This window comes from Sinocyclocheilus anshuiensis, unplaced genomic scaffold, assembly GCF_001515605.1.
Source record: "Sinocyclocheilus anshuiensis isolate Anshui unplaced genomic scaffold, SAMN03320099.WGS_v1.1 scaffold517, whole genome shotgun sequence".
NCBI lineage: Eukaryota > Metazoa > Chordata > Actinopteri > Cypriniformes > Cyprinidae > Sinocyclocheilus > Sinocyclocheilus anshuiensis.
This window is the reverse complement of record NW_015536535.1, coordinates 612,692-639,297: the sequence shown is the minus strand read 5'-3', so window position 1 is coordinate 639,297 and position 26,606 is coordinate 612,692. Positions and strand designations below refer to the sequence as shown.

The window sequence follows — 26,606 nt, the reverse complement described above, 5'->3', positions numbered from 1 at the left end:
AATGGTACAATTACAAACAGTGCTTACAAAAGTATATGACCCTTGGAAACTGTGATGTTTTATTTCTTTACAACACTTTGATTTTACAATTATTATTTGCATTTCATTATTTTAGATTACTAACAAAGACTAACACAATGAAGTCCAAGGGTGTGAATAATTTTTACAATAACTGATAATAAAATTTAAATTAGAAAAATGTAAAACAATTCTTCTTTCAGTGCATTAATAAAGTAATTAAACTTTTTTTTCATTAAAGTTACAATTGAAACACTTTTAATTGTGTAAATATATTATCATGGAAAACAAAAAAGATTGATCCGAGTTTATTTCCTGTATACTAGTACTTGATTCAGACGGTACACATTCCAGGGAAAAAAGTAGAGTATTATTTCTTTTTTACATCAGGCATGGAACTTCACATTCTTGCTACAGAGTTTGATTTCTTGGTCATCTTGCGAAGACGAACTCTTCTTGTCCTAATACCCAATGTATATTGGTTCCTAATGGCAGTAATTACAAAGCAAAGTTTTCTTAACCTTGTACCTAAGCTTAAACTTGTTCACTTGTTCCTAAAGGACTTGTCAGAATAGGTGTATAAATAGAAATAAACAAAACAAACACACACACATGAAAAGGCACTGTAAAAGTCTGAAGAAGAAAAAAAAACTCAGGTTTTAGAGATTAACTATTCAACCTTTAAAGTATGAACATGATCTTTGGCACTGAAACGCGTGCATTTGAAGTTCAGAAACACTTTCACCAATGATACTGCAAAAATAACTTGGTAATTTCACCAAATGAATGAGAGGGGTGTGTGTGTGTGTGTGTCTTGTTCTAATAAATAAAGCAATGTTTTAAAAAATAAAACATTAATAAAACAAAAATCTTTGCACCAGGGACATTACTGACTTCTGGCATTCTTCTGGCCTTTTCTACCTTCTTCTGAGATCACACTGCAAAGAGTTAATGATCTTTTACTTTGTGAAGAAGACCCATTTGTCCACTGCAAAATAGAAACGAAGTTAACAAAGTCATGCAACTTGTAAAAGTATTGAAAAACATTAAAGACAATTTTACCTTCAGATGGTACTGGGAGGGGTTCCCCATATTCTGCAGCCTACAACAGCAAAAGAGTATTTGTTTTCTGTCTAATAGCAAAAATTAGCCAGTATGAAAGGACATAAATACTCACAGCTTCAACTACAGTACTGGCCTCTGCATCACTGCATTTGAATGGACTCTCACATAAGGAAGAGTTTTGACTAAGAAAGAGATTGATCAAAGTAAATAATGTCACAAAAATCAAAAGTCATCAAAATGACTAGAAATAAAATATCAAACAATTGAAAATGTAGAAAAACTAAAATGTATTACAACGAGAAACTCTGTCATTTAATAAATCTGAAATAAAAATCTAATCTTACACTCACCAAACAATCTCATCAACTTTCATCTTTTTTCTCATCACTAATGCTTTCCAGTAGCTGTGTGTTGATTTTATGACTTCTATAGCAAAGTCCTAACATGATATTAACAACATTAACATTAGATGATTGATCACTGAATGGATTAACGCTTCTCTCTCATAATCAATCTTCCATGATGCACTACCTTATCCTTGAACTGTCCATTGAATGCAAACTGGTTCTCAGGCTTCCCATCTGGCACTTTATATTTTTTAAACCAATCCACAGTAGCCTCAAGGTGTCCAGGCTTAATCTTTCTCACATCCTCAACACCTGTTAAAGATACACTAGTTGAGATTACAGTCATAAATACAACAAAAACATTTTGAAAAATGACTCACTGTTAAGGCTTGATGCATCAGGGTCCTCTATATTGATGGCTATTACCTTCCAGTCAGTCTCTCCTTCATCTATCAAAGCCAGAATTCCAAGAACTTTAACCTGAATCACCTGCCCGGTTACACACACCTGTAACACAGAAATATACAGTGGCTTAGATTGTCATGTGCATTTTGTTAGTAAAGCTGGTTCTGTAATCAGCAGTAAATCATCACCTGCTTTCAGATGGAGCAGCATTTACTACACAGAGCCGAGTGTTTGAAATAAATCCTTCTGTGAGATGATGTGGCTTCTTACACAGAATAAGGCACGCAACATATTTCATAGTATTTAAGCAGTGATAAAGGCATTGCATTATAAATATACTTTATTTGAATGAAAATTATAATAATAATAATAATAATAACTCAGATAAACCATATATTGTCATAATTGTGTGTTTATTAGTCAAGTTGAATCAATGACAGCAGTTAAATCTTCTGGTATTTCCTGAGTTTCTTCTGCGAGGCGTATTTGGAGTTTCAGCCCGAGAGCGCCCTCTGGCCTTTGGATGGAGATTTACTGCTGATCACAGAACCGGGCTTCACTGAAATATACGCATGACAATCGCAGCTTCTGTCTAATCGCAATTTCGATTTCATTTCGATTTATCGCGCAGCCCTAATGAGGATTGACTGAAAAGTCATTAAAATCATTTTTAAAAAGACTGAGAAATACTGATTTTAAGGTTTCAGTATTTTGAAATGAAAGCAAAACTTACATATAGGATTGTTTTTTTTTTGTGTGAAATACAAAACTGCTAAATGTTGTAAATAGTTTTGTAAAATATTATATCAACCAGTGATTCCACCCACCTTGGAGCCAATCTCACACACGTCTATGGGGTCATTGTCTCCACAGCACATGGTTGCCTTGTCAGTATGGCTGGGATCTTCCCATGTCTTTAAACATTGGTTTAAAAAAAAACAATTTTTTGTATTTATATAATGTGTGACAGAGAAAAATTACACACAAACACACAACGCAAGAATACTGTACAATTAAGATGTTCAAATCAGATTGCAGACAGTTTTGAAAATCATAGCCATAATCAAAACCATGACATCACCTGTGGAAGTGCACCATAGTTCCAAATGTAACCTTTGTGTGGAAAAATGTTAGCAACATATCGCAGCTTGCCTTTCTTCACATCTTGCTTGATTGGGTTTAGTGGTTCCTTTGTTGCTATCTGTGGACAAAAAATAAAAATAACATACTAAAATAACATACTATTGCATTGCATTAAGCACAATATCAGAACATACAATAATTAATGGATTAAAATGTTTAATTTAATATCAAAATGTAATTTTTTGATTGATTTGGTACTTACTGTATAAGCCTGAAGCTACACAGCCCAGATACAAAGTTATATTTACATGGTTAGCTATATGGTATTATTTATAATTATTATTGGCAGATAAATCTTCCTTTTGGCAACCTATTGATATATAAATAACTGACTTGGTTTTTTTTTTTAACTCTCTTTTTTTCTATTATTCTTCTCATGTAAATCTTATATTCAATGTTAAATTGGCTTTCTTATTTATTGGCCAAATCAGCCAACTGATCAATCAAATTAAGAAATAGAGAATTGCTGGTCATCTTAGCCACAGTCAGACACTAGAAAAACTGCTACAACTCTATAAAAATATACTTACCTCCATCTTGGCATTTGACCAACGAGGTATTTCTACAACCATATTAAACAATATCTGTTAAAGACAGCACAGAATTATTTTCTATTTTCTAATTATTAACTTCTATTTTGCAACAATAAGCTCCCAATATGTGTAGATTGAGGAATGGTTACCTCATTCGTTTTAAACTTCTTTGGTGGAACACCACATTCCTGATATGGGAGAAACATAATGCCAACAAAATTAGAAAAAAGACTGGGTAAGAATTGTGCCCGTTATCTTGATGTCAATTAGGTTATTTAATAAATGACTCATTTATTTATTACTATCAGACATAACATCACTGATTTGAAGAACATTATACCAACCTGTTCATCAGCAACATACAGAGGAATGTCATGGAAAGGGGATATGTACTTTCCATCTGAAGTTTCTGCAACGCAAATGTTACAATCTGTATCATTCATCCAAGTTCAATTCATCTCAAGGTATCAATGAAGTATTCTCTACCGTTACTCTGTATGTTTAAATGACCATGAGACCTTGCGTGTTGCTAGACCATATGTAGTAAGCGTAAAGTGTACAAAATACAACGATAAATGGGCAAATTATATAGTGTAATCGTTAGGTTTTTAACTTGCGTGAGTGTAACCGTAAATGCATGCATGTTCTGTCTCTTGCTTATGACGTTCAGAAATCTCCCGCCGTTAGAGCGCATAAATCAGCGGCGAGGTAACATGTTCTGTCACCAATACTCATTTTATTTGAAAGGTGTGAGCCGTTTATAATGCTCATTTTTATGAATGACATTAAAAGGTGAGAAGAGCAAACTTACTCAAGTACACCCTGTAGTCAGTAGCGTTTGGTCGTCCTCTCAGCTCTGTAAGGTAACGCGCCATTTTTCTCAAATGAATGGAAGCAGCTGAAAATAAAGACGTGCTTTTCTGAGAGGACTGTGAAGAGAAGAAGGCAGCAGAAAACCTCGTGGCAGTATGAATTACTGAACGCATTATTTACATCGACGTATATTCCTGCTTGCGTTTGAACGTCTCGCACATTGCGCGTCACAAATTCTCTTTTAGATATTCCATACTGCCACCTATAGCCAGATGACCGTAATTCACACAAAAGGGTAGCCAAAGCCAATCCAAGCAAGTAAATATGCAAGAATGGGGAACAGTGTGGATATTACCAGCGATAGGGAGATTATATGAAATTTAAGTTAACATTTAATATGTTTTATTCCTTTCACTTATTGTTATGATTATTTTTTGTTATTTAGGTTTAGGGTTATTTTAATTAAAAAAAATAACCATTCATTTTTAGCTATACAATATTAGGCAAATGTAAGGCAGTTGATGAGTGTTCGGTAGGGGGTGCTCTTCGTCTTTCTATAGCTGCTAAAAAAATGAAAGGTAAAAACTCAGTGTTAATCATGTAGATAACTGCATTGCCACAGATTCACCTTTTTGTTTTGTAGTTACATACAAGAATATAACCTTAAACATCCTTAGCAAATGCAAATGAATTAAATGTTTACTCTTTCCATACATTTAAAAGTGAAAGCTGACCACCGTCTGTCAAAACTCACTATAAAAGTGGTCCACAACTTCAAGTAGGCTATTCTGAGATCCAATAGCTTTGTGTGAGGAGAAGACTGAAATGCAACTTATTATTCACTGATAATCTTTTCCTCTAAAATCTCATTTGTTCATATGTATCTTAACCATTTCCAATTGTGCAAGTCATATTTGAGAGATGTTTAGAGAATAATTAAATCCTACGTTTTTAGATACCAAAATATTAGCCAGTTTCTCAGCTATCGTATTAACCACAACCGTTAATTGTTAATTTTCTGTGTACAGAACCCAGCTTGAGTAGCAGGTTGTGTATGAAGCAAAAGTGGTGGTTAAAATTTAGTGAGTGACAAGAATAGCCATACTTGAAGATGCTTCGGAGAGTTTCTGAGTGGAGTCAACTTTACTTGAATGACTTTCTGACGTCAACTAACAAACTGGGGTGCACAACTTTTACATTAAGCTAGCTGTTTATGTACACCTGTTGGTATTTTGCCATTAGACACTAAAGGTTTAAATGTGCTATTTTCTGCCTTTTTGTATTGCTTCCCCTTTTCCCTTCAAATTTGTAATGCTTAAAACATTGAATTAAGAATGGCTTTGAATACTGCAAGTATTGTAATGTACTGAAGAACTGAATGCAGTTTATTTGAAAGCTGTTTGTTATGATTTCTTATCATTCCTAATATTGCTGAAATGTGGTTTTTAATAAAAATGATATTTATTTCAGAAATTTACTGTAAATTATGCAACTTTATATTTATAATTTTGACTCCTTTAATTATTAAATAAACCAAACAAATAATATGGTTTTATTTATAATTTGCAAATGGTACAATTACAAACAGTGCTTACAAAAGTATATGACCCTTGGAAACTGTGACGTTTTATTTCTTTACAACACTTTGATTTTACAATTATTATTTGCATTTCATTATTTTAGATTACTAACAAAGACTAACACAATGAAGTCCAAGGGTGTGAATAATTTTTACAATAACTGATAATAAAATTTAAATTAGAAAAATTTAAAACAATTCTTCTTTCAGTGCATTAATAAAGCAATTAAACTTTTTTTTATTAAAGTTACAATTTAAACACTTTTAATTGTGTAAATATATTATCATGGAAAACAAAAAAGATTGATCCGAGTTTATTTCCTGTATACTAGTACTTGATTCAGATGGTACACATTCCAGGGAAAAAAGTAGAGTATTATTTCTTTTTTACATCAGGCATGGAACTTCACATTCTTGCTACAGAGTTTGATTTCTTGGTCATCTTGCGAAGACGAACTCTTCTTGTCCTAATACCCAATGTATATTGGTTCCTAATGGCAGTAATTACAAAGCAAAGTTTTCTTAACCTTGTACCTAAGCTTAAACTTGCTCACTTGTTCCTAAAGGACTTGTCAGAATAGGTGTATAAATAGAAATAAACAAAACAAACACACACACACGAAAAGGCACTGTAAAAGTCTGAAGAAGAAAAAAAAAACTCAGGTTTTAGAGATTAACTATTCAACCTTTAAAGTATGAACATGATCTTTGGCACTGAAACACGTGCATTTGAAGTTCAGAAACACGTTCACCAATGTTACTGCAAAAATAACTTGGTAATTTCACCAAATGAATGAGAGGGGTGTGTGTGTGTGTGTGTCTTGTTCTAATAAATAAAGCAATGTTTTAAAAAATAAAACATTAATAAAACAAAAATCTTTGCACCAGGGACATTACTGACTTCTGGCATTCTTCTGGCCTTTTCTACCTTCTTCTGAGATCACACTGCAAAGAGTTAATGATCTTTTACTTTGTGAAGAAGACCCATTTGTCCACTGCAAAATAGAAACGAAGTTAACAAAGTCATGTAACTTGTAAAAGTATTGAAAAACATTAAATACAATTTTACCTTCAGATGGTACTGGGAGGGGTTCCCCATATTCTGCAGCCTACAACAGCAAAAGAGTATTTGTCTTCTGTCTAATAGCAAAAATTAGCCAGTATGAAAGGACATAAATACTCACAGCTTCAACTACAGTACTGGCCTCTGCATCACTGCATTTGAATGGACTCTCACATAAGGAAGAGTTTTGACTAAGAAAGAGATTGATCAAAGTAAATAATGTCACAAAAATCAAAACAGTCATCAAAATGACTAGAAATAAAATATCAAACAACTGAAAATGTAGAAAAACTAAAATGTATTACAATGAGAAACTCTGTCATTTAATAAATCTGAAATAAAAATCAAATCTTACACTCACCAAACAATCTCATCACCTTTCATCTTTTTTCTCAGCACTAATGCTTTCCAGTAGCTGTGTGTTGATTTAATAAGAAAAACTTATTATTCACTGATAATCTTTTCCTCTAAAATCTCATTTGTTACCCGAGCCGCATGCCAACAACCCGCCCTTATACGATGGAGATCCGAATTCATGTCGGGCATTCTTATCTCAGTGTTCACTGGTGTTCGCGCTGCAACCACGCCGATATGCTACAGAACGGTTAAAGGTTGCCTATGTCATTACACTGTTGATGGGAAAGGCTCGCGAGTGTGGGACTGCCGTTTGGGACGCTAGAGCCCACTTTTGCATGGATTTTGAGGAGTTTCGCGGTGAGATGACAAAGCTGTTTGATCGCTACTAATGCTTTCCAGTAGCTGTGTGTTGATTTAATAAGAAAAACTTATTATTCACTGATAATCTTTTCCTCTAAAATCTCATTTGTTCATATGTATCTTAACCATTTCCAATTGTGCAAGTCATATTTGAGAGATGTTTAGAGAATAATTAAATCCTACGTTTTTAGATACCAAAATATTAGCCAGTTTCTCAGCTATCGTATTAACCACAACCGTTGTAGGAAGTTTTGAATGCATCCTCAAATGCAGAAGAAAACAAACTGGCAAACAGCTCAAAAGGTGCAAGTATTTGGAAATATGTACATTGTACAAACCAGGACTGATCTCACCAGTTAGACAGAGGTCAACTATAAAAGTCTGCACATTGACATAAAATGTATTTTAATCTCACATAAATGCACTCGAGGTAGGCAATGAGATGATAGAGACTTGTTATTGTACAAAGATTAAAGGTAACCAAAACCAATCAGTACTGTGTAAATATAGTAGCCTATGTCAATTCAAGCCTCTATAAAACTAGGTCCAGGTAGATGTGATCAATAGCTATAACCAGCTCCAGTGGTGCAGTAAAGTAGGAAGATAATGTGTCCCACAACATGCTTCAGTTAAAAGAGAATCCTAAAGACTGCAGTGTATTCACCTTAATACTGAAATTGTGGTGTGTTTACTGCTTATTATTTAAAATAATGTACTAAATCGAAACAAATTTGTTCATCTCATTCATACAACAGAAGGTGCATTGCCAAGTATTCATTGGGCCTGTATGTAGGCCTAGTTATAAAAGTTTTCCTTTATCTTTTTAAGTTCAACTGTGATATCACAAATTTTGAGAAGTCCTTTGACTTCTGTCATCTGTTTTAGTCAAACTGGGCCTAATAAAGAAGGAAAACAGTTCATTTTTAATGAAATGCAGGGACAATGTGAACAGTTCCATTTTTTCAGGAGACTTCAAAAAATTAAATCTGTGATCCTCTCCACCTCAATAATCTGATACTCCTTTCTGCTGCTAAAACTGATGAGAAACATTGATACGGTGAGTGAGTCATGAAAGATACAAAAACCATAAAAGTGCACCATATGATAAAAGAAAAAAGGAAGCAGAAAGAGGCCACTATGTAGGGGCACAATGCATAAAATCTTTACTAATACAAGAAAGTTTATCAAGCAAATCATATTACCAGTAACAGAAGAGTACAGGTACCACACAGGTCAGGAAAAACCAGAGTTCCTTGTTTGTTTATTGTGTCATCCGCAGTAAATAAATACATTTTGGAAAAAAAACTAAAACAAATAAACAACAAAAATAGTTTCACTGCCTGCTCACAAAAAGAGCAATAATACATATTACTTACATACTAATACTACAAACATACAAATTTTATGTTTTTATTATACAAGCATTTAGCTAAAATGTTTGTTTGTTTTTGTTTTTTTAATGTTTGTTTGTTTAAAGAAAATGCTCTGTGGAAAGAATTACTTAATTAAACAGACCAGATGTCTGTTCAAGTTCAGATGTTTGAGTGAGTCATTTAAGCCACAGCATTTTATTTTATTTTTTAGTTTTGGCGTGCAATCACCCAAAATGTCTTGAATCAGATTGTCATCTGCAGTAGAGAGTTACATCTGCAAAATCATTTCACCAATTGGGTACTTCAATGAAGCTTTAGGGGGATAAGGTACAAAGTTGTCCCTTTAAAGAAAGTGACTTAGTGAAGCTATTGTAACCCTAAAGGTAAAATTTTTGCACCTACCCAATGTTTATATAAAAGTTAATTTCTTTGCCTTGTGTTTGCTTTTCTAAACAGAGCCATGGCTGCAGGTTATAGACTAAGCATCACATGATTATGATAATGACATTGTCACGATTTCGGTGGGGTCTACTTGGGCTTTGTTATCTGTCTTCCAGGGCATGGTTAATAGCGTGCTGGGAGACATGATTAACCAGTTTGTCTTTGTGTACCTCGATGACATTCTCATCTTTTCTCCATCTCTTCAGGTACACACTCAGCACGTGCGCCAGGTCTTACAACGGCTGCTGGAGAACCAGCTTTATGTCAAGGCGGAGAAGTGCGAGTTCCATGCCAAGTCGGTCTCGTTCTTGGGCTTTATTATTTCGGCTGGGGAGATTAAGCCGGATCCGGCCAAAGTCGAGGCTGTCGCTAAGTGGCCAGTCCCCGACTCCAGGAAGGCTCTGCAGCGTTTCTTGGGCTTCGCCAACTTCTACCGGCGATTCATCAGGAACTTTGGCCAGGTAGCTGCACACTTAACGGCGCTCACCTCCAACAAGGTACCGTTCACCTGGACTGCTCAGGCTCAGGAGGCCTTTGATAGATTAAAGTCCCGGTTTGTCTCTGCTCCTGTTCTCTCCCTAACCTCCGCACTGACCTGAACTGACTTTTTGCTGGGGTTTTGCCATCCGGCTGATTTATTGACTTTTTGTTATCCCAGTTTCAATAAACTTGGAATTTGTTTTCACCTGCTGTTGGATCCCGGTCTCGTTTCTGACAGACATTTTTTCCAACCCTCATGACTCTTTTAATCAAGGTTTGACTACATTCTTATTTTAAACAGTTGGTGAGTCAGGTTCAGTCTGCCTCAGTTGCTAATAGTTATCTCCCTATCCCCACAAAAAAAAATAAAAAAAAGCTAAACAGTTTCCTCATTATGTATATGGAAAAGTCACTCACTGCAATCACTAGCTGTTATCATGCCGTATGGCTTTTTTTTTCGTGTGGTATTTTTTCCTTTGTATGGTATTTTCCTCAGTATTCTAAATAGATCTACTAGTTTATACATTCCAGTTCATTTGAAAAATAGAAAATGAAAATTGAAAAACAGTCATGCAGAATTAACACATTCTGATGCTGTTTCTCTCTGTAATGGGCGGATGAATGCATCCATTCACTCATTCTTTATCTACACCAGACACATTGTTATGCAGCTCATAATTCCAGATTTACCAGATTTCACCTGTATGAAAGTTAAGTTATCCATTCACATCCCTGTATATGGGACATTTTTTACTTTATTTTTACACAGACAGACCAGCTGACCCCTGAATGTAGTCATAGTCAGAGTTAAAATGAGTCAACAACCATTTCTCATTAAAGTCAATTTGAGATTTGATCGGAAATCTGATCTATTAAAACAGTAACCAGAAAATGAAAAAAAATCATATTTGAAAGGCCACAGTCATATGACATATTTGACCGCGTTTACACATTTGGTCTTATAATGTTGATATATACACCAGCGTTGCCGTAGTGCTTTGTAAATGTTGACACAAATCGAAAACTTTACAGGCCTGTTTGATATGTCGACCTTTGTCATGCCCTTCAAAGTTAAGTCATCAGACCCTCCTTCTTGTTTAATATTAACTCTATCTGCACACACATTTTCAACCATCTAAAGGGATTGTTTAGTTTCTCACACACTTATGACAACCAAAATTTGAAGGTATGCTTATCAACCAAAATTAAAGTCTATGTTTCAGATATGGGTTTCTTTGTGGTTATAGATGGACGGATGGACGGACGGACAGACAGATAGACAATATGTCGACCTTTGTCATGCCCTTCAAAGTTAAGTCATCAGACCCTCCTTCTTGTTTAATATTAACTCTATCTGCACACACATTTTCAACCATCTAAAGGGATTGTTTAGTTTCTCACACACTTATGACAACCAAAATTTGAAGGTATGCTTATCAACCAAAATGAAAGTCTATGTTTCAGATATGGGTTTCTTTGTGGTTATATTTTAAACAGTTGGTGAGTCAGGTTCAGTCTGCCTCAGTTGCTAATAGTTATCTCCCTATCCCCACAAAAAAAAATAAAAAAAAGCTAAACAGTTTCCTCATTATGTATATGGAAAAGTCACTCACTGCAATCACTAGCTGTTATCATGCCGTATGGCTTTTTTTTTCGTGTGGTATTTTTTCCTTTGTATGGTATTTTCCTCAGTATTCTAAATAGATCTACTAGTTTATACATTCCAGTTCATTTGAAAAATAGAAAATGAAAATTGAAAAACAGTCATGCAGAATTAACACATTCTGATGCTGTTTCTCTCTGTAATGGGCGGATGAATGCATCCATTCACTCATTCTTTATCTACACCAGACACATTGTTATGCAGCTCATAATTCCAGATTTACCAGATTTCACCTGTATGAAAGTTAAGTTATCCATTCACATCCCTGTATATGGGACATTTTTTACTTTATTTTTACACAGACAGACCAGCTGACCCCTGAATGTAGTCATAGTCAGAGTTAAAATGAGTCAACAACCATTTCTCATTAAAGTCAATTTGAGATTTGATCGGAAATCTGATCTATTAAAACAGTAACCAGAAAATGAAAAAAAATCATATTTGAAAGGCCACAGTCATATGACATATTTGACCGCGTTTACACATTTGGTCTTATAATGTTGATATATACACCAGCGTTGCCGTAGTGCTTTGTAAATGTTGACACAAATCGAAAACTTTACAGGCCTGTTTGATATGTCGACCTTTGTCATGCCCTTCAAAGTTAAGTCATCAGACCCTCCTTCTTGTTTAATATTAACTCTATCTGCACACACATTTTCAACCATCTAAAGGGATTGTTTAGTTTCTCACACACTTATGACAACCAAAATTTGAAGGTATGCTTATCAACCAAAATGAAAGTCTATGTTTCAGATATGGGTTTCTTTGTGGTTATAGATGGACGGACGGACAGACAGATAGATAGATAGATAGATAGATAAATAGACTTATTTCTTGTGTCTTGGTAGATAGATAGATAGATAGATAGATAGATAGATAGACTTATTTCTTGTGTCTTGGCTGGCTGCTGGTCTGACTCTCAGTATTCCACATGTCCAACAGGTATGCAAATGCTACCTTGCAAATTCAAGTCACTCTGCAAAATATTACGCTGTGTGAATCCCATTTCATACCATCTATCTTCACCTTAAGGTAGACCAGACTCCTTCATCTCTAGCTTCATATGTGTGTTTTTTGTAAAGAGAGAAGTGAAGGAGGTGTGGCTACAGCTCTCCTGAGGCAGGTATAGCGGAAACAGAGGGGGAGGGTTTACCTGCATGGAGTTAGTGTACACAGCAATAGCAGCAACACTGCACCTGTTCCTCTTCCCAGACTCTCCCCTTCTCTGTCTCTCTCTTTCACCTTTACACCAGACAGCCAAACAAGAGGGAGCAGAAAAGGGTCAACATGGATCCCAACCAGGCCAGTGGAAATGACAGAGAGAATGAAAAGGGGGAGAAAAAAGAGAAGGATAAAGGCATCAAAAGGAGAAACAGACTTTTTATAAGATACCTGGAAAGGAGGAAGACAGATACTATTGTGGATGATGACGCTTCCAAAGGTGACATCAGCATTGCAACCTTGGTGAGAAGGAGTCATTCTGACAAGACAGAGTATAGTGCTAAACTTAAAGGTAATTATTTTGTCACAAACTAAATTTAATGAGCCTTTTCAGCTAATTTGTATGAAGCAGTGCTCTCTTATAGTGGTTAAACATAAAACATTTTTGTAGTAAAGCCTTGCTAACTTTATAAAGACAGTTGTTATGCTAACTGCAACACATTTTTACATAGTCACCCATGTTTTCTGTCATCCTGCAGAGCAGCAGGGTAGCACAGAGTTGGTTTTATACCAATCATACTCTCATAAAGCCTGCCATCTCAAATTCCATTAGATCTTTGTTATGCAGTGAAGTAAAAAGAGGGCATGTATGTGTGCTGATGCTTAGCACCTGTTGCGTTGTTATGTTACAGCAAAAGATTTATTCCCACTGGACTGATGTCACATATGCAAACTGAACCTCGGCCACAGTGCTGAACATGGCTGTGGAACAGTCGTAAACAAGCTTAGCCACAGTGCCTATGTTGTTTACTTTATCAGGAAGTTTCTAGGTATCTACTAATCTTTAGTTAGTTCATTCCACATTGCAATCTTTTTGCTTTATTAGAGCCTTAAATTCAGTGAAAAAGAAGTATTGTTACAAATATACAGTTGTTCATTCATTCATTTTCTTGTGAACAACATGTCACAGTCTGGTCGCGCTGATATGTCAGAGTCATCATAATCTTAACTTGAAAATGACATCACTTTAAAAAAAAAACTAGTTTAACCAGTGAACAGGGAATGAAGCAGTTCAGGAAAGCCAAGTCATGACATTGAGGAAATCTTGCAGATATGTGGACAGTCTTGTCATACAAGTGTCTTAGTTTGCAGACAATAGCCTTTATATAAACAAAATGAGTTGTCATTCATTCAAATCATGTGAAGGAGATATCTGAGACTTCACAACTATATCTCTGAAAAGCAAACAAACCATTTTACGTACTGAATATCTGAAACGCTGACAACAAGGAATATGTCAGCAGTTTTAGTTCGTTTTTCTGTAGAACCATCAGCAATCAGACTTTAAAATAATTTTCATAACTTTTAAATTCTAGACATGTTAGTTATTCAAATGAACTACTCCTAGTTATTAATATATGTGCAAATAATTTCAGCACAGTGTTGTAATCCATTTTATATTATTTATATTTATATTTAAATTTCTTAGTATGTCTTTGACAACCAGCTGTATGTCATATGGCACATTTCAAGTCAAATATGATGACATCATTGAGGAAATGAACAGGTTCCTGAACAGGAAGTGCTCAATCATTCATACACCAATGAAACAATAGATTCATGAAAAAAGAATATTGTTTTAGCAAGTTAGTATATGTGTTTGAAATATGATATTTTCATGTCTGTCCCAAAAGAAAAATAAATGTCTAAAGCAAACACTTGATCACATGAGACACAAGCTCTTAATGGGCTTGCAGGGCAGGTTCCACTTGTGTGTGAGATATGTTTGCATCCTGTATGTTTACTTTGTGTCATTGAGTCAAACCAAGCAGAGGGAGTAGGATGAGAGTCTTGCTTGAGGCTGTCAAATGATTGAAAATAATGAAAATAAGATAGGCAAATCATTATCGATACAATACAAAGGCACTGGAGTTAAATCGACACTCACACAGAGCTTGCAGCACATCTCCAAGCTTGAGTTCAATCAGGTCACATTTTCCTGCAGAAATGTGATCTGTTCTGTGTGGCACAGGTTTCCATTAGTTGGCCTGTCTTGTGAAAGGCTTTGTATTTTCCTTTCTGCCATTCTAAATTGTCTACTCTAGGCAGTTAAAATGCAGCTTCACTAGAGAATCATGTATTACAGATGAAGCATTTGAGGAAATCCACTGTATTAGCTTGAGTTGGGTGTCATGTGTCACTCTCTTCTGAATAATGGAACATGTTATGGTGATTTGTAGGGCAGAGATTTGTTATATGATTCTGTGTGAATGGGATGAGTGAAATACAACTCCTCTATTGTCATAACCAAACTCTTTGTCTAAGACTTGCTCCTCAAATTATGTCTTTGCACTGCACTTTTTTTTTTTTTCACACAGAATAAGTCACCGTTTTGTTTCCTGGTTAATTAAAGTTACTGAATTTTAAACTTTAAGTGTAAAATGTGGGATTGAATCTTTTTAGAAGTGTCATTACCATGTAATGCAAGGGAAAATCCTTGCATTATTGCAATCATTTCCTTATTTACATCTGAAATTATTAAAATTTGGTCTAATGATTAGTCCGTTTAAATACTAAATCTACTGTATCTTGGCATGTGCAAGTACTAAAAGATATGGGCCTAGACAGCAATTGCATCACAAAAAGTAATATGACACTGGCCCCACCTTTGCCAGTAGCCTCTCTGTGTTTCTCGCTGTAAGAGGAAGTGTCATATTGAGGTGATCAGGAAACAAAGAATCATCTCACTTCCCAAAGTACATACCTGCTTTGTTCAACTTTCTTATTGCCAGCAGCAAGACATCATTTTTTTTTATTATTATTTAAAAAATAGAGAAATATTTTAAATCCTGGTTTGTTTGCATTTCACAACAATCCAGTTTACACTAAAAATTGTTTGTAATTTTTACAAAAAAGAGATAAAAAATCCCACAGTAAAATCCTGGTTAACAGTAAGATACTATTCCATATGTGGTGTAAAACTGTAAATGGTTTAACATTGCATTATATGTAATTTTACTATATAAATATTAAAATGAATGGTTTTTGGAAATAACATTTCCGAATTCCTTTTTTTAAATAATTTTTGTTATCAGTAACATACGTTTTATGTTGCATTTTCTGTTATATAGTTAATGTTTATTGCATTATTTTTGTGTTATCGTGATGGTATTTTGATTCAACATGTGGATTTCTGTTTTACAACCTGTATTATTATGATAGTTATCAGTACATTTTAAGATACAAAACAGATTTTGGCAGTTTAAGTAACATTATATCATTGTTAACATGATATCACTTGATGAAATACAGGGTTATAAGTTGTAAAAAATATACAGGCAATATGCTATTTCATAATACCTAAAATGCTGTCACCATATTTTTATGGTAAATTTCTGGCAACCACAGCTGCCATATTTTTTACTGTAAATTTAACAGGATTTAACTGTGTATATAAATCTAAACAGCATAATTTGTCTCTTTTTTTCCTTTCTCACATCAGAGAAAATGTCCCCCCATGATCTCTCCTCACCCACGTCCCCAGCCATGGATCCAGAAGAGATCCGCCACAGGAGGATGATAAAAAGGTCAAAGGTCATTGAGGAGCTGGTTAGGACAGAGGGAGACTATCAGAAGGACTTGGAGCTCTGCATAAGCGAGGTTCTGCTTCCTTTAAGAGCAGCCCAGGCATGTTCACAGTCCCACAACCATATTTCCGTAGAGATGTATCTCTCTCTCACAAAAAAAAACAAACAAAAAAAATCTATCAAATATGTAGTGTTGCTACTTAAATAAAAATGTAATTGTTTGATTTAAATGGGGTCTGATGGGTTTTTTCATAGGTGGTGGATGTAGATCGACTGTTCACCAACATTGAGTCTGTGTGTGATGTCTCTGCTGAACTGCTCCAAAGACTGAGAGATGCCATAGCTGACCCTAACCCTGAAACACAACTCATAGGTAATTTTGAATAAAATTCAAATAGACATATTTGACTAACAAGTATTACACTAACAAACAAAAATGTTTTATAGTGATAATGACTAATGATAATCAACATTTCTGTAAAGCAACAGCCAACATTATAAATTAGGATTACTTTATTCATGTTTATTATTAAGCTAAATATTAATACAATTAATAAACCCTATAAAATACTTTTAAGATCTAGTTTTAAAATACAAAATATTAAATTAAATTATTATTTATTTATTTATTTAGTCATTTAGCAGACGCTTTTATCCAAAGCGACTTACAAATGAGGACAATAAAAGCAGTCAAAACTAACAAAAGAGCAACAAATTTATTATCATAATTATTTATAATTTCATTCAACTTTATTTGATCATTTAAAACATTTCATAATTTTATTATAACTTTAATTTCAATTAAAAAAGTGTTTCAAATTATACAACTATGAAGATTTTCATATCAAAATATTTGAAAATGTATTTACAATTTTAGTTAAAATAGTGACCTCTTTAAACTTCATAGAGTGCTGCCTAAAATGCAGTCTGATCTTTTTTTAGGAGAAGTGTTTATCCAAGCCAAAGCCATCATGGAGGATGTATACAAAATTTACTGCTATCATCATGACGAGGCTAATGCTTTACTCAAGTCTTATGAAGCACAGGAAGACATCCAGCAGCATTTTAGAAGATGCATATCCACACTCAAGTAATGATGTTAACTCTTAGGTATATGTGTAATGTTTAGGCATTTAGCTCTGAAGTTCGTATTAATGACTTGTTGTCTCTTCTCTCACAGGAAAATATATGACCAAGAGTAAGTATGCATTTTCTAATTTAAACATTGTCATAAATAATATTCATTCAGATATTTCATAATCATAAATATGAATGTTAGTTTATAGACCTGTGTTAGTTCTCAACACAACCTAGAGTATACTCAAGCTAGGCATTTTATAACTACGTAATCAAACCTGCGATTTTGTTGTTGCTAACACCATGCTGTACCAGCTGTGCTACAGAAACATCATAAAAGTAATCTATACAGTTTGTATATAGTGAACAAAATGGAGTGCACCATGTTCTGTTTTTAATGTTTTCTTCATTCAATGTCATTTTTTAGGGGGAAGCCCAATTTGCTTGACATGGGCTCTCTACTCATTAAACCAGTGCAGCGTATCATGAAATACCCGCTGCTATTGGCTGAACTGTGGAATGCCACACCCACGGACCACCCTGACAACAGACCCTTACAGGAAGCTCTGACCACCGTAAAGATTATTAACATCAACATTAATGAGTTCAAGAGGAGGAAAGACATAGGTGAGACACACACAGGATATTTCACTAAGTACACTGTAAAAAAAAATATTTTCACAAATCTTTTGTCAAATCAGCTTAGATTAACAAATTCTTTCTTTCTTTCTTTTGATTTGGGAGTTTTCAAGTATGCAAATAAAGGACACTTGTGTTGTTTCAGTGCTGAAGTATAAGAGGAGTGACGATGAAACCTCACTGATTGGTAAACTCAACAAGTTCAACATTCATTCTATCAGGAAGAAATCAGACCGGCTGACAAGCTATTTCAAGATTCTCACTGGTGTTGAGCCACAGGTACTTTAATGAAACACAGTTAAAATGACCATGTTTTTACCTCTGTACAGGCAGTGTGAGTGTATTGCTATGGCTTCTGTCTTCACAGGTGAGAGATGAAGAGTTTGACAAAGAGGAAAAACTTTTCCGTAGCCTTGAGAAAGCTGTGAGACAGCTAGTGAAAAACATCACCTGTTACTTGCTCTATACTCAGGTATGAAGCTGCATTATTAAACATGTTAAATATTTTTAAGCATGCAAAAAGAAATACAATCAAGTCTAGACAAATTCAACAATTAAAACATCCAAAATATACTTTTAAGTGTTTAAAAACAAAAATAGCAGAAACCTTCAAATGTAATATGTCAACAAAATGAAACCAGAATTTTAAACATGGTTTTATCCAATGTTCCGTTCTGGACATTGAAAAATGTGCAAAATTAATTAGAAAATTCCTCATTTGCATATTTAAACATAACATTTCAGAAAACATATATCATTTAACTGGGGAATTATGGTGATATCTAGTTAAAATGTTTATCCTGTTCATCTTTGGTGTCTTGCCTTAAAAGTATTTTCTAACATAAGAACACTTATTTTGCTTTTAGAAAAGGAGGATGCACCTCTTGGAACCTCAGTACTTGTACAGATAAATTTCCGATATTAATCTCAATTTTTATTACATCAGTGAGAGTAATTACATCCTTCATAAGTATATTTTTCCCACTTATAAAAATCTGTTACATGACAGGTATTGTCCATCTTCCTCCTGTGCTGACCTAACAGTATTATGGGTCATTATTAAGTTTTTTGCACCCCAAATACTGTCCTCCTTGCATTTAATCAGCGGTTTCTAAAAACCTTTAATTTAATCACCTTGACACGAATGTACATGGTGATTTCAAAATATATGTAATGATTTTAGGGACTCTTGACCTATGAGATAAAGTCTCATAAATTAATAACAAATTCATTCTATTTAATCAGCAAAATCATAAAAATGACAAATGACCTCATAATCAATCTCAAAATTACTGCATGGATCAATTTTTGCAATATTTCCAGTGCATAGTGACAAACATAGGAAAGTACTGAGATTATTTTAGCTATTGAGGGTTTATTTAGTGTTTTTTTGTGGGGGAAAAGGCAGAGCATCATTGTACAAATGTGAATTTGATTGCATTTCTATTAATTGAAAGCATTTCAAAGCAAACTTTTAAATAATGTGTCCTCTGGGTATTTGAAGTATATAAATATATTTCTCTTTATATTGTAGGAGATGATATCCATTGCTGTTCAAAATGCACAGGACCTAGAAGCTATAATGAAGGATCCAGACAAAATAGACACAAATGGCTTTCAGCAAAAGAGGAACGGCAATGACCCATACAAACAGTTTGTAAGTGTTTTCCCTCACACAAACATGCACTTGCATAATTTATCAAGTAAAATTTAAAGTCCTCCTCAGTTCTTTCTCATTTCTTTCTAAAAAAAAACCCTGCAGTGTGAGCCATAAACATCTCAAACAGTCAATGATGATCCTTTTTAAAGTTCCTCTATAAAATTACATTTAAGCAATAGGAAGTGCAGTACAAGGATGAAATAACAGCAACATATATCACCAGAATGCTGAACTCTGAAATTAATATTTTGTGAGACTCATTCAACTATTCTCTTAAGGCTTATTTCACATATCATACACACATATCCCTGTGCTTTCATTCTATCAAATCATTTAGTTTGTAAGGTATATAAACCTCTGTTTTGTTAAATAAATGTCTGCATCAGTGAATATCAGCTTCCCCACCCTTCATCCTGTTTAAAAATATGTATGGTTTGCATTCCTCAGAAAGATCATATGGAGCATCTTGTTCTTGCTCCACTCTCGAGCTTGCTGGGAATGTTTGCCTCACCACAGAAGCTGATACAGAAGCGCTACAATAAACTGTTGGACTACTGCAGCCAGTTGGATTCCCGATCCTCCAAAGAGGAACAGGGCCAGGCCAAAAAAGATTACCTGGCCCTCAATGCCCAGTTGCTTGAGGAGCTGCAATGCTTCAACCGAGCTGTCAGGACAATCCTCACCAACTGCTTGATTTGTGTAGTAAAATTAATTAGAAAGCTGATGGAAGCAGCTCGGCCGCCTATCCAACAGATTCCGGTGAGTTAAAGAAGGTAGAAAATTATGCTAAAATACTGATGTAGTTTTCAAAAACAACAAAATCACAATGAAATGTAGAGAAAGTGACAGAGCCCTTTTTCACCCTAGAAAGCTCAGGTTTAAGTATCTTGCTCAAGGGCAAAATGGTGAATTTTTTTTTTTTTTTTTTGTAACTTATCAGGTTACTGCTCTGGTCCACACTTGGATTAAAACCTACAACCTCTGTGTTATCCAAAACCATTAGCCTATTATATTCTAAGCATAAAGGATCTTCAGGCATATAATATAGCTTCCCACAAAATCTGACATGGAAAAATTCACATAGGCTACAAGATAAAATTTAGATACAGTTACTTCCTGTAAAACAGCAATAATGCATATAAATACCAAAACTCAAAAGTGTAATATGGGTTTGAAATATTACAGTGGTTGTTCATCCACAGCAGGGGTTCTCAACCATTTTGACTACAAGCCAATATTCGAAGGCCCACATATCAAGCTGATATGAACCTCTATGACTTCTGCTATGCTCTTTTACAAAGTATTGATTTTGTTTTGGGGGTGTAGGTCCAAGGTTAAGTTTTATGCTAGTTACTTAAATATAAAATGTTTTTCTCTATATAACAACATTACAATAGTGAAAGACTTCCCTTACTGATCACGTCTCTTGCGCGGCGGGATTTTGGACTCATGAAAAATAATCACATTGTTTGTATTCACCAAAACTGATTTACTGAAGTCAAAACACGGACGGAATTGGCTTTAGTGCGAGCGGCGCTTGCTGTGAGGCGGGAGCGACCAGCCGGCAGAGGATTCCGCAAACAGTTATGTTCACAATTTCTGATTTAGGCCTACTTAACGTATACTGCGTGAGGGGGGCTGTGATTGGATGACGACAAGTATCAGTGATCATTCTCAAGTGATCAGCACCGCTGCTGTTGTATCGGTCAGTGGTTAGATCAGCGTAGCAGTCAAAAAACAGGACAAGGGAGGTTATGTACGGGACAAATCAATTAGGCCCAAAATACGGGATTGGCAACCCTACTCTCTCTCCAGTCTGGCATGAACGGCTCGAATTGTTCCTGTATCAAATGAAGGCCCGCCTTCTGAAATACGAAATGTGCTGTGATTGGTTAGCTGGGCCAGTGTGTGTTGTGATTGGCTCCACTCGGCACCTGCGGCCTGGTCGAGAAATGTCATGCCCCTTACTATAGCCGCCTGTAAGCTTCAGTGTAAATATTGCGTCAAAATCAAATCAATTTGAGCGCGATTTAAACCCGGATGATTGTAACCACTCTAAGTTCTTCTGCCCTGGGAAAGCTAGCATGTCTCCGACATAGTGATAACACTCGTTGCCTTCTCTAGTGCAGCTCAACCAGGTCTCGTCCCATTCGTCGATCTTTGTGATATCACAAATCTGTGAAAATATGCGTTGTAGTCCAAACGAGTCGTTCATTGTAGTTTTTGAAAAGTGATTTCGGTTAAATAAAATATCTCCTTTCGAAGTGGACTTTAAGCTTTGTAACTTTGCAGATCGTTTTTATGCTCAAACAGCAACATTACAGACTAACTAAAGTTGAAAAAGTGAAAAAGCATGATAGGACCCCTTTTTAATAAAAACAAATCAACTCAAAATATTATGTAAGTTTAAAACAACTGTATGTACGTTTTTTACCCTGACATCATTTTTAAGATCACTCTGAAAGATTATGTTGATATAACTAATTTTAAATCATTTTAAGACATATTAAATTCTGTCATGGATGTTTAATATGCCATTTTAACCATTGGTCATCTAGGTTCCCTTGTCAAACTTTAGTGAAGTCCAAAATTCAATCATGGAGGAGCTGAGCAACCTTGGATTCTTCAAAGATAATTCCCAAAAGCTGATGGAGCGCAAAGTGAGCTTTGAAAAACGGGACAAGAAAATGGTAGGATTACAAAAAAAAAAAAAAAAAAAGGGTAAATCCATAAGGTCCCATTAAGGTCCCAGCTGACTTGAAAATTCTCTTCAGGTCCCAGAGATCCCCAGACAGACAGAGGAGCACAGAGCCTGGCTCCTGGAAGAGTTTGCAGTGGATCGGCTCTATCAGCTCAAGCGTAACTGCAATGCCTGTCAGGAAAATGACATCAGCCTGCTGGAGGGGGAGCTGGTGGCCCTGCTGGAAGACAAAGACCCTATGGGAAGCAGCAGCCGCTGGCTGGTGCATACTGGGTGTAAGTCTGTTTATGTGTATTCAAATGCCCTTACATTTGTTTTTAGAAGAAAAATATATAATAATAATGTACAAAAGAAGGAAGTTTTATGAAATATTGATAGTCATTAACTAATGTTAAAATATGTAACCTTTTTGTAAAGTGTTAACAAGAAATTTTAGTTCTGCAGGCTGTAACCACTCATTTACAAATAAATAACAGGACACGCACTACCATTCAAAAGTTTGGGGTCAGTAAGACTAAGATTTCTTTATGCTCTCCAAGGCTGCATTTATTTGATTTTTAAAAAATGCAGTAAAATCAGTAATATTGTGAAATATTATTACAATTTAAAATAACTGTTTCATATTTTAATATACTTAATTTTAATTTATTCCTGTGAGGACAAAACTGAATTTTCAGCAGTCTTCAGTGTCACATGATCCATCAGAAATCATATTAATATGCTGATTTGGTACTCACAAAACATTTCTTATTATTATCACAGTTGAAAATTGTTGTGCTGCTTAATATTTTTGTGAAATCCTGATTTTTTCAGGATTCTTTGAAAAAGAGAAAGTTCACAATAACAGCATTAATTTTAAATAAATATTTTGTAACAGTATAAATGTCTGTACTGTCGCTTTTGATCAATTTTATGTATCCTTGCTAAATAAAAGTATTAATTTATTTTTTACTGATCCCAAACTTTTGAACAGTGGCATATGTTTTGTTATTTATTTGTAAATGAGTGGTTGTTGTGCGTAAAACTAAAATTTCTTGGTGAAACGTAAGTTTTACTGTATTCATTAGTGTTGGTTAATGTTAATTTCTTCATACATTTTAACATTGCAAGTTGTATAAATAAACAGTAGTTCGTGTATCATGAATAAATATGAATTAACGATAAACGATAGCATATTTATAAATTATCTTTAACCTAGATTAATAAATGCTGTAACAAAATGTCATTCAATTTGTTACTAATGTTAAAAAATTGAACGTTTTTTGTTTTTTTGTACCCATGTTTATGCTATGAATTCACATGAGAGTTTAAACCAAGAGAAAGCATTCATACGGCTGGTGGAAACTTTGGATGAATCCTATCTGTGGTAGCACTCCATAACTTTATGGCAGAAAGTAATGAAGTCCCCTCAGGATATTCTTTCATCACATGTCTATAAACTAGCCTCTCATTAACTCCACAGAGACTGTTGCTTCACAACAGGACCAGCGTTCTGGTTGTTATGTCAGGTGACTTCTTATAGTCTGTATCAACTACTGTAGGTTGTTCAGGTCAGTGGGGGACAAAACAACAGCGACTGGAAGTAGAAGAAAAAAATTTAGCCACTAAAGCCCTTGAAATGACACTTTACGTGAAATATTTAAAGATCACAATATGGAAAAAAGAGTGTTCTTTGTAATGTGGTCATGTAAGTGATATTTTAATTGTATTATTTAAGAGGAATGTGAAAAATTGAATCCATAAATCTGAATCCTTCAGATAATTAATTCAATTAGTTTGAGGCTCGAAACTGATTGGTCTGAGATCACGTTCACTCTTATGGTCTCACAAAGCAAATTTTTTTGCTCCTATTAGGTTAACCAGGCTCCTGCTGCTCATAATGAAAGTGACAGTGACATGACATGTGGCCAAGTATGGTGACCCATACTCGGAATTAGTGCTCTGCATTTACCCATCCAAAGTGCACACACACAGCATGCTGCCAAACACCAAACATGGTTATGCTGCAGCGCCCGGGGAGCAGTTGGGGGTTCGGTGCCTTGCTCATTTGGGTTATGAGTCCGACTCTCTAACCATTAGGCCATGACTTCCCCCATGACATATCTCTTTGTGTGTGTGTATGTGTGTTTAGGTACAAAGGGCTAAATTAGGCCACGACTTCCCCCATGACATATCTCTTTGTGTGTGTGTATGTGTGTTTAGGTACAAAGGGCTAAATTAGGCCACGACTTCCCCCATGACATATCTCTTTGTGTGTGTGTATGTGTGTTTAGGTACAAAGGGCTAAATTAGGCCACGACTTCCCCCATGACATATCTCTTTGTGTGTGTGTATGTGTGTTTAGGTACAAAGGGCTACGTGTACTCATCATTCCTGAAAGCCTACAACCCCCAGCGGGAGGTGACTGAGAGGCCAGATGACTTTGACAATCTGAGTCTGTTCGTGTCCAACAGCAGGAGCAGTAGTATGCGGAGCTTCAGTTCGTACAGCACTTCAGACAGTATGTCCCCTCAGTCTGGACCACAGGACGAGCCGGACCCCTCTGAGGACCAACATGTAAGACACATGAAGTGTGTATGTGTAGTACACCAGGCTTAAAAATGGAATCATTTTCATGTAAGAAAAAGTGCTGTTGTTTCAAAATTTTAGCAACCGGTCGAAAAAGCAAAACAGTGAGTTTTGGATGGCCAGAATCATTGACCGGAACAGTGATGTTTAATTAGTGCTTCTTCGATGATACATTTTCATTCATTCACACTACAACAGGTAATAGGATTTTGGTTTCTGTATTTGGTAAAAATTATTTTGTGTGGATGTGATTGGGCAGGTAATCATGGCCGAAGCCCAAGTTCAGAACAACAGCACAGTTGTGAGTGTGACATTGCTTGTATACAACAGCTCAATACAAAAAGATCATATTCAGAAACATACATATTAGGCACAATAATGCAACTACTTTTTTAGCTCCCCCAATGGAAATGGTTCCCAGCGAAGTCAAACAGGATCAACTTTGCATGTCTCAGAGTTTCATTCCTAACTGAATCCATGTTTTTGAACTAATCAGTTAAGCCAGGGCTGTCCAAACTCGGTCCTGGAGGGCCGGTGTCCTGCAGAGTTTAGCTCCAACCCTAATTAAACACACCTGAACCAGCTAATCAAGCTCTTACTAGGCATAGAAACTTCCAGTCAGGTTTGTTGAGGCAAGTTGGAGCTAAACTCTGCAGGACACCAGCCCCCCAGGACTGAGTTTGGACAGCCCTGAGTTAAGCAAATGAATGAATGACTCATAAGATACAAAAAGCCACTTACTTGTCACCTCCTACTGGTAAAATTATGGCTTGCAGAACTGACAGCCTGTATGGAATGCCACAAACACACACAAGTGGAGTAAAACCAACAGTCAAATGTCCTATTTCTGTTGTATTAAACAACGGATAGACAGCACCATCTACTGGTAATATGTCCTGGAAAGGATCTCAGGAGGACAAACCAAGACATTTCAAATGAGAAAAAAAATATAGTATTCTGTTATGTGGCAATACAGTGCATTTTGTAGTTTCAAACTAATATCTTTTCTTTAAAGTTAATTTTTCTTGCTTTGAGGCTGTACTGTTGTCAAGCTGAATTATTAAAGAGTCTCATTTTATTTTATTTTTCACAGTTCTATGCAGTTTATGCATTCCAGGCACGCTGTGAACAAGAGCTCACACTTGAGGAGTACCAACATGTTCGTATCCTTCAGTTTTCGGACCTCGTTGGTAACAAAGACTGGTGGCTTGCTGAATCTAATGGACAAAAAGGTTACGTCCCAGCAAATTACCTTGGAAAGATGTCATATGCTTAAAACTTTTTTTTTTTATTATTAATAGTTATTTTTATTTAAAATATGAATATAGCTTTTAAATTAATTGCTTAATGAAGGCCACCCCTGCACAAATATTTTTGCACATGTGATGCTACCAACAGTGTTTGCTTGAATTATATACAAATTGTTATAGAGAGCTTGTTAATCAAAAAATGTATTTTAAGTAATTGTATATAGTAATATTAATATATCAAAGATTATGTGATGAATAAAATATTTACGATCATGCAAATTACCATGTCTATTTGTTTGCGGGCTGTTGTTCATTCAGCT

General features: G+C 35.2%; 2 protein-coding genes and 1 long non-coding RNA gene across 3 annotated transcripts; 1 reads left to right on the top strand and 2 right to left on the bottom strand.

Annotated features, from left to right (window-relative positions):
• Window positions 1-378: 378 nt before the first annotated feature.
• On the bottom strand, window positions 379-4,677 carry ppa2 (inorganic pyrophosphatase 2). Its single transcript, XM_016495175.1, has 12 exons — window positions 4,323-4,677; window positions 3,856-3,920; window positions 3,661-3,699; window positions 3,509-3,562; window positions 2,917-3,036; window positions 2,663-2,749; window positions 1,811-1,937; window positions 1,615-1,742; window positions 1,434-1,522; window positions 1,196-1,265; window positions 1,081-1,120; window positions 379-1,006 (listed from the first exon to the last, which is right to left on the bottom strand). The coding sequence occupies exons 1-12, from the start codon at window positions 4,495-4,497 to the stop codon at window positions 978-980; spliced, it is 1,023 nt and encodes a 340-aa protein (XP_016350661.1). The 5' UTR covers window positions 4,498-4,677; the 3' UTR covers window positions 379-977.
• Window positions 3,911-26,353, top strand: arhgef38 (Rho guanine nucleotide exchange factor (GEF) 38). The gene is made up of 15 exons (XM_016495170.1): window positions 3,911-3,975; window positions 12,897-13,156; window positions 16,307-16,491; window positions 16,647-16,764; window positions 17,334-17,481; window positions 17,572-17,589; window positions 17,896-18,095; window positions 18,253-18,386; window positions 18,475-18,579; window positions 19,642-19,764; window positions 20,215-20,526; window positions 22,326-22,457; window positions 22,542-22,743; window positions 24,813-25,024; window positions 26,130-26,353. Exons 1-15 carry the CDS (start codon window positions 3,932-3,934, stop codon window positions 26,310-26,312), a joined length of 2,376 nt encoding a protein of 791 aa, XP_016350656.1. The 5' UTR covers window positions 3,911-3,931; the 3' UTR covers window positions 26,313-26,353.
• Window positions 6,270-7,395, bottom strand: LOC107695322 (uncharacterized). Its single transcript, XR_001634983.1, has 4 exons — window positions 7,328-7,395; window positions 7,088-7,157; window positions 6,973-7,012; window positions 6,270-6,898 (listed from the first exon to the last, which is right to left on the bottom strand). It is a non-coding gene; the product is annotated as an uncharacterized LOC107695322 (long non-coding RNA).
• Window positions 26,354-26,606: the final 253 nt, after the last annotated feature.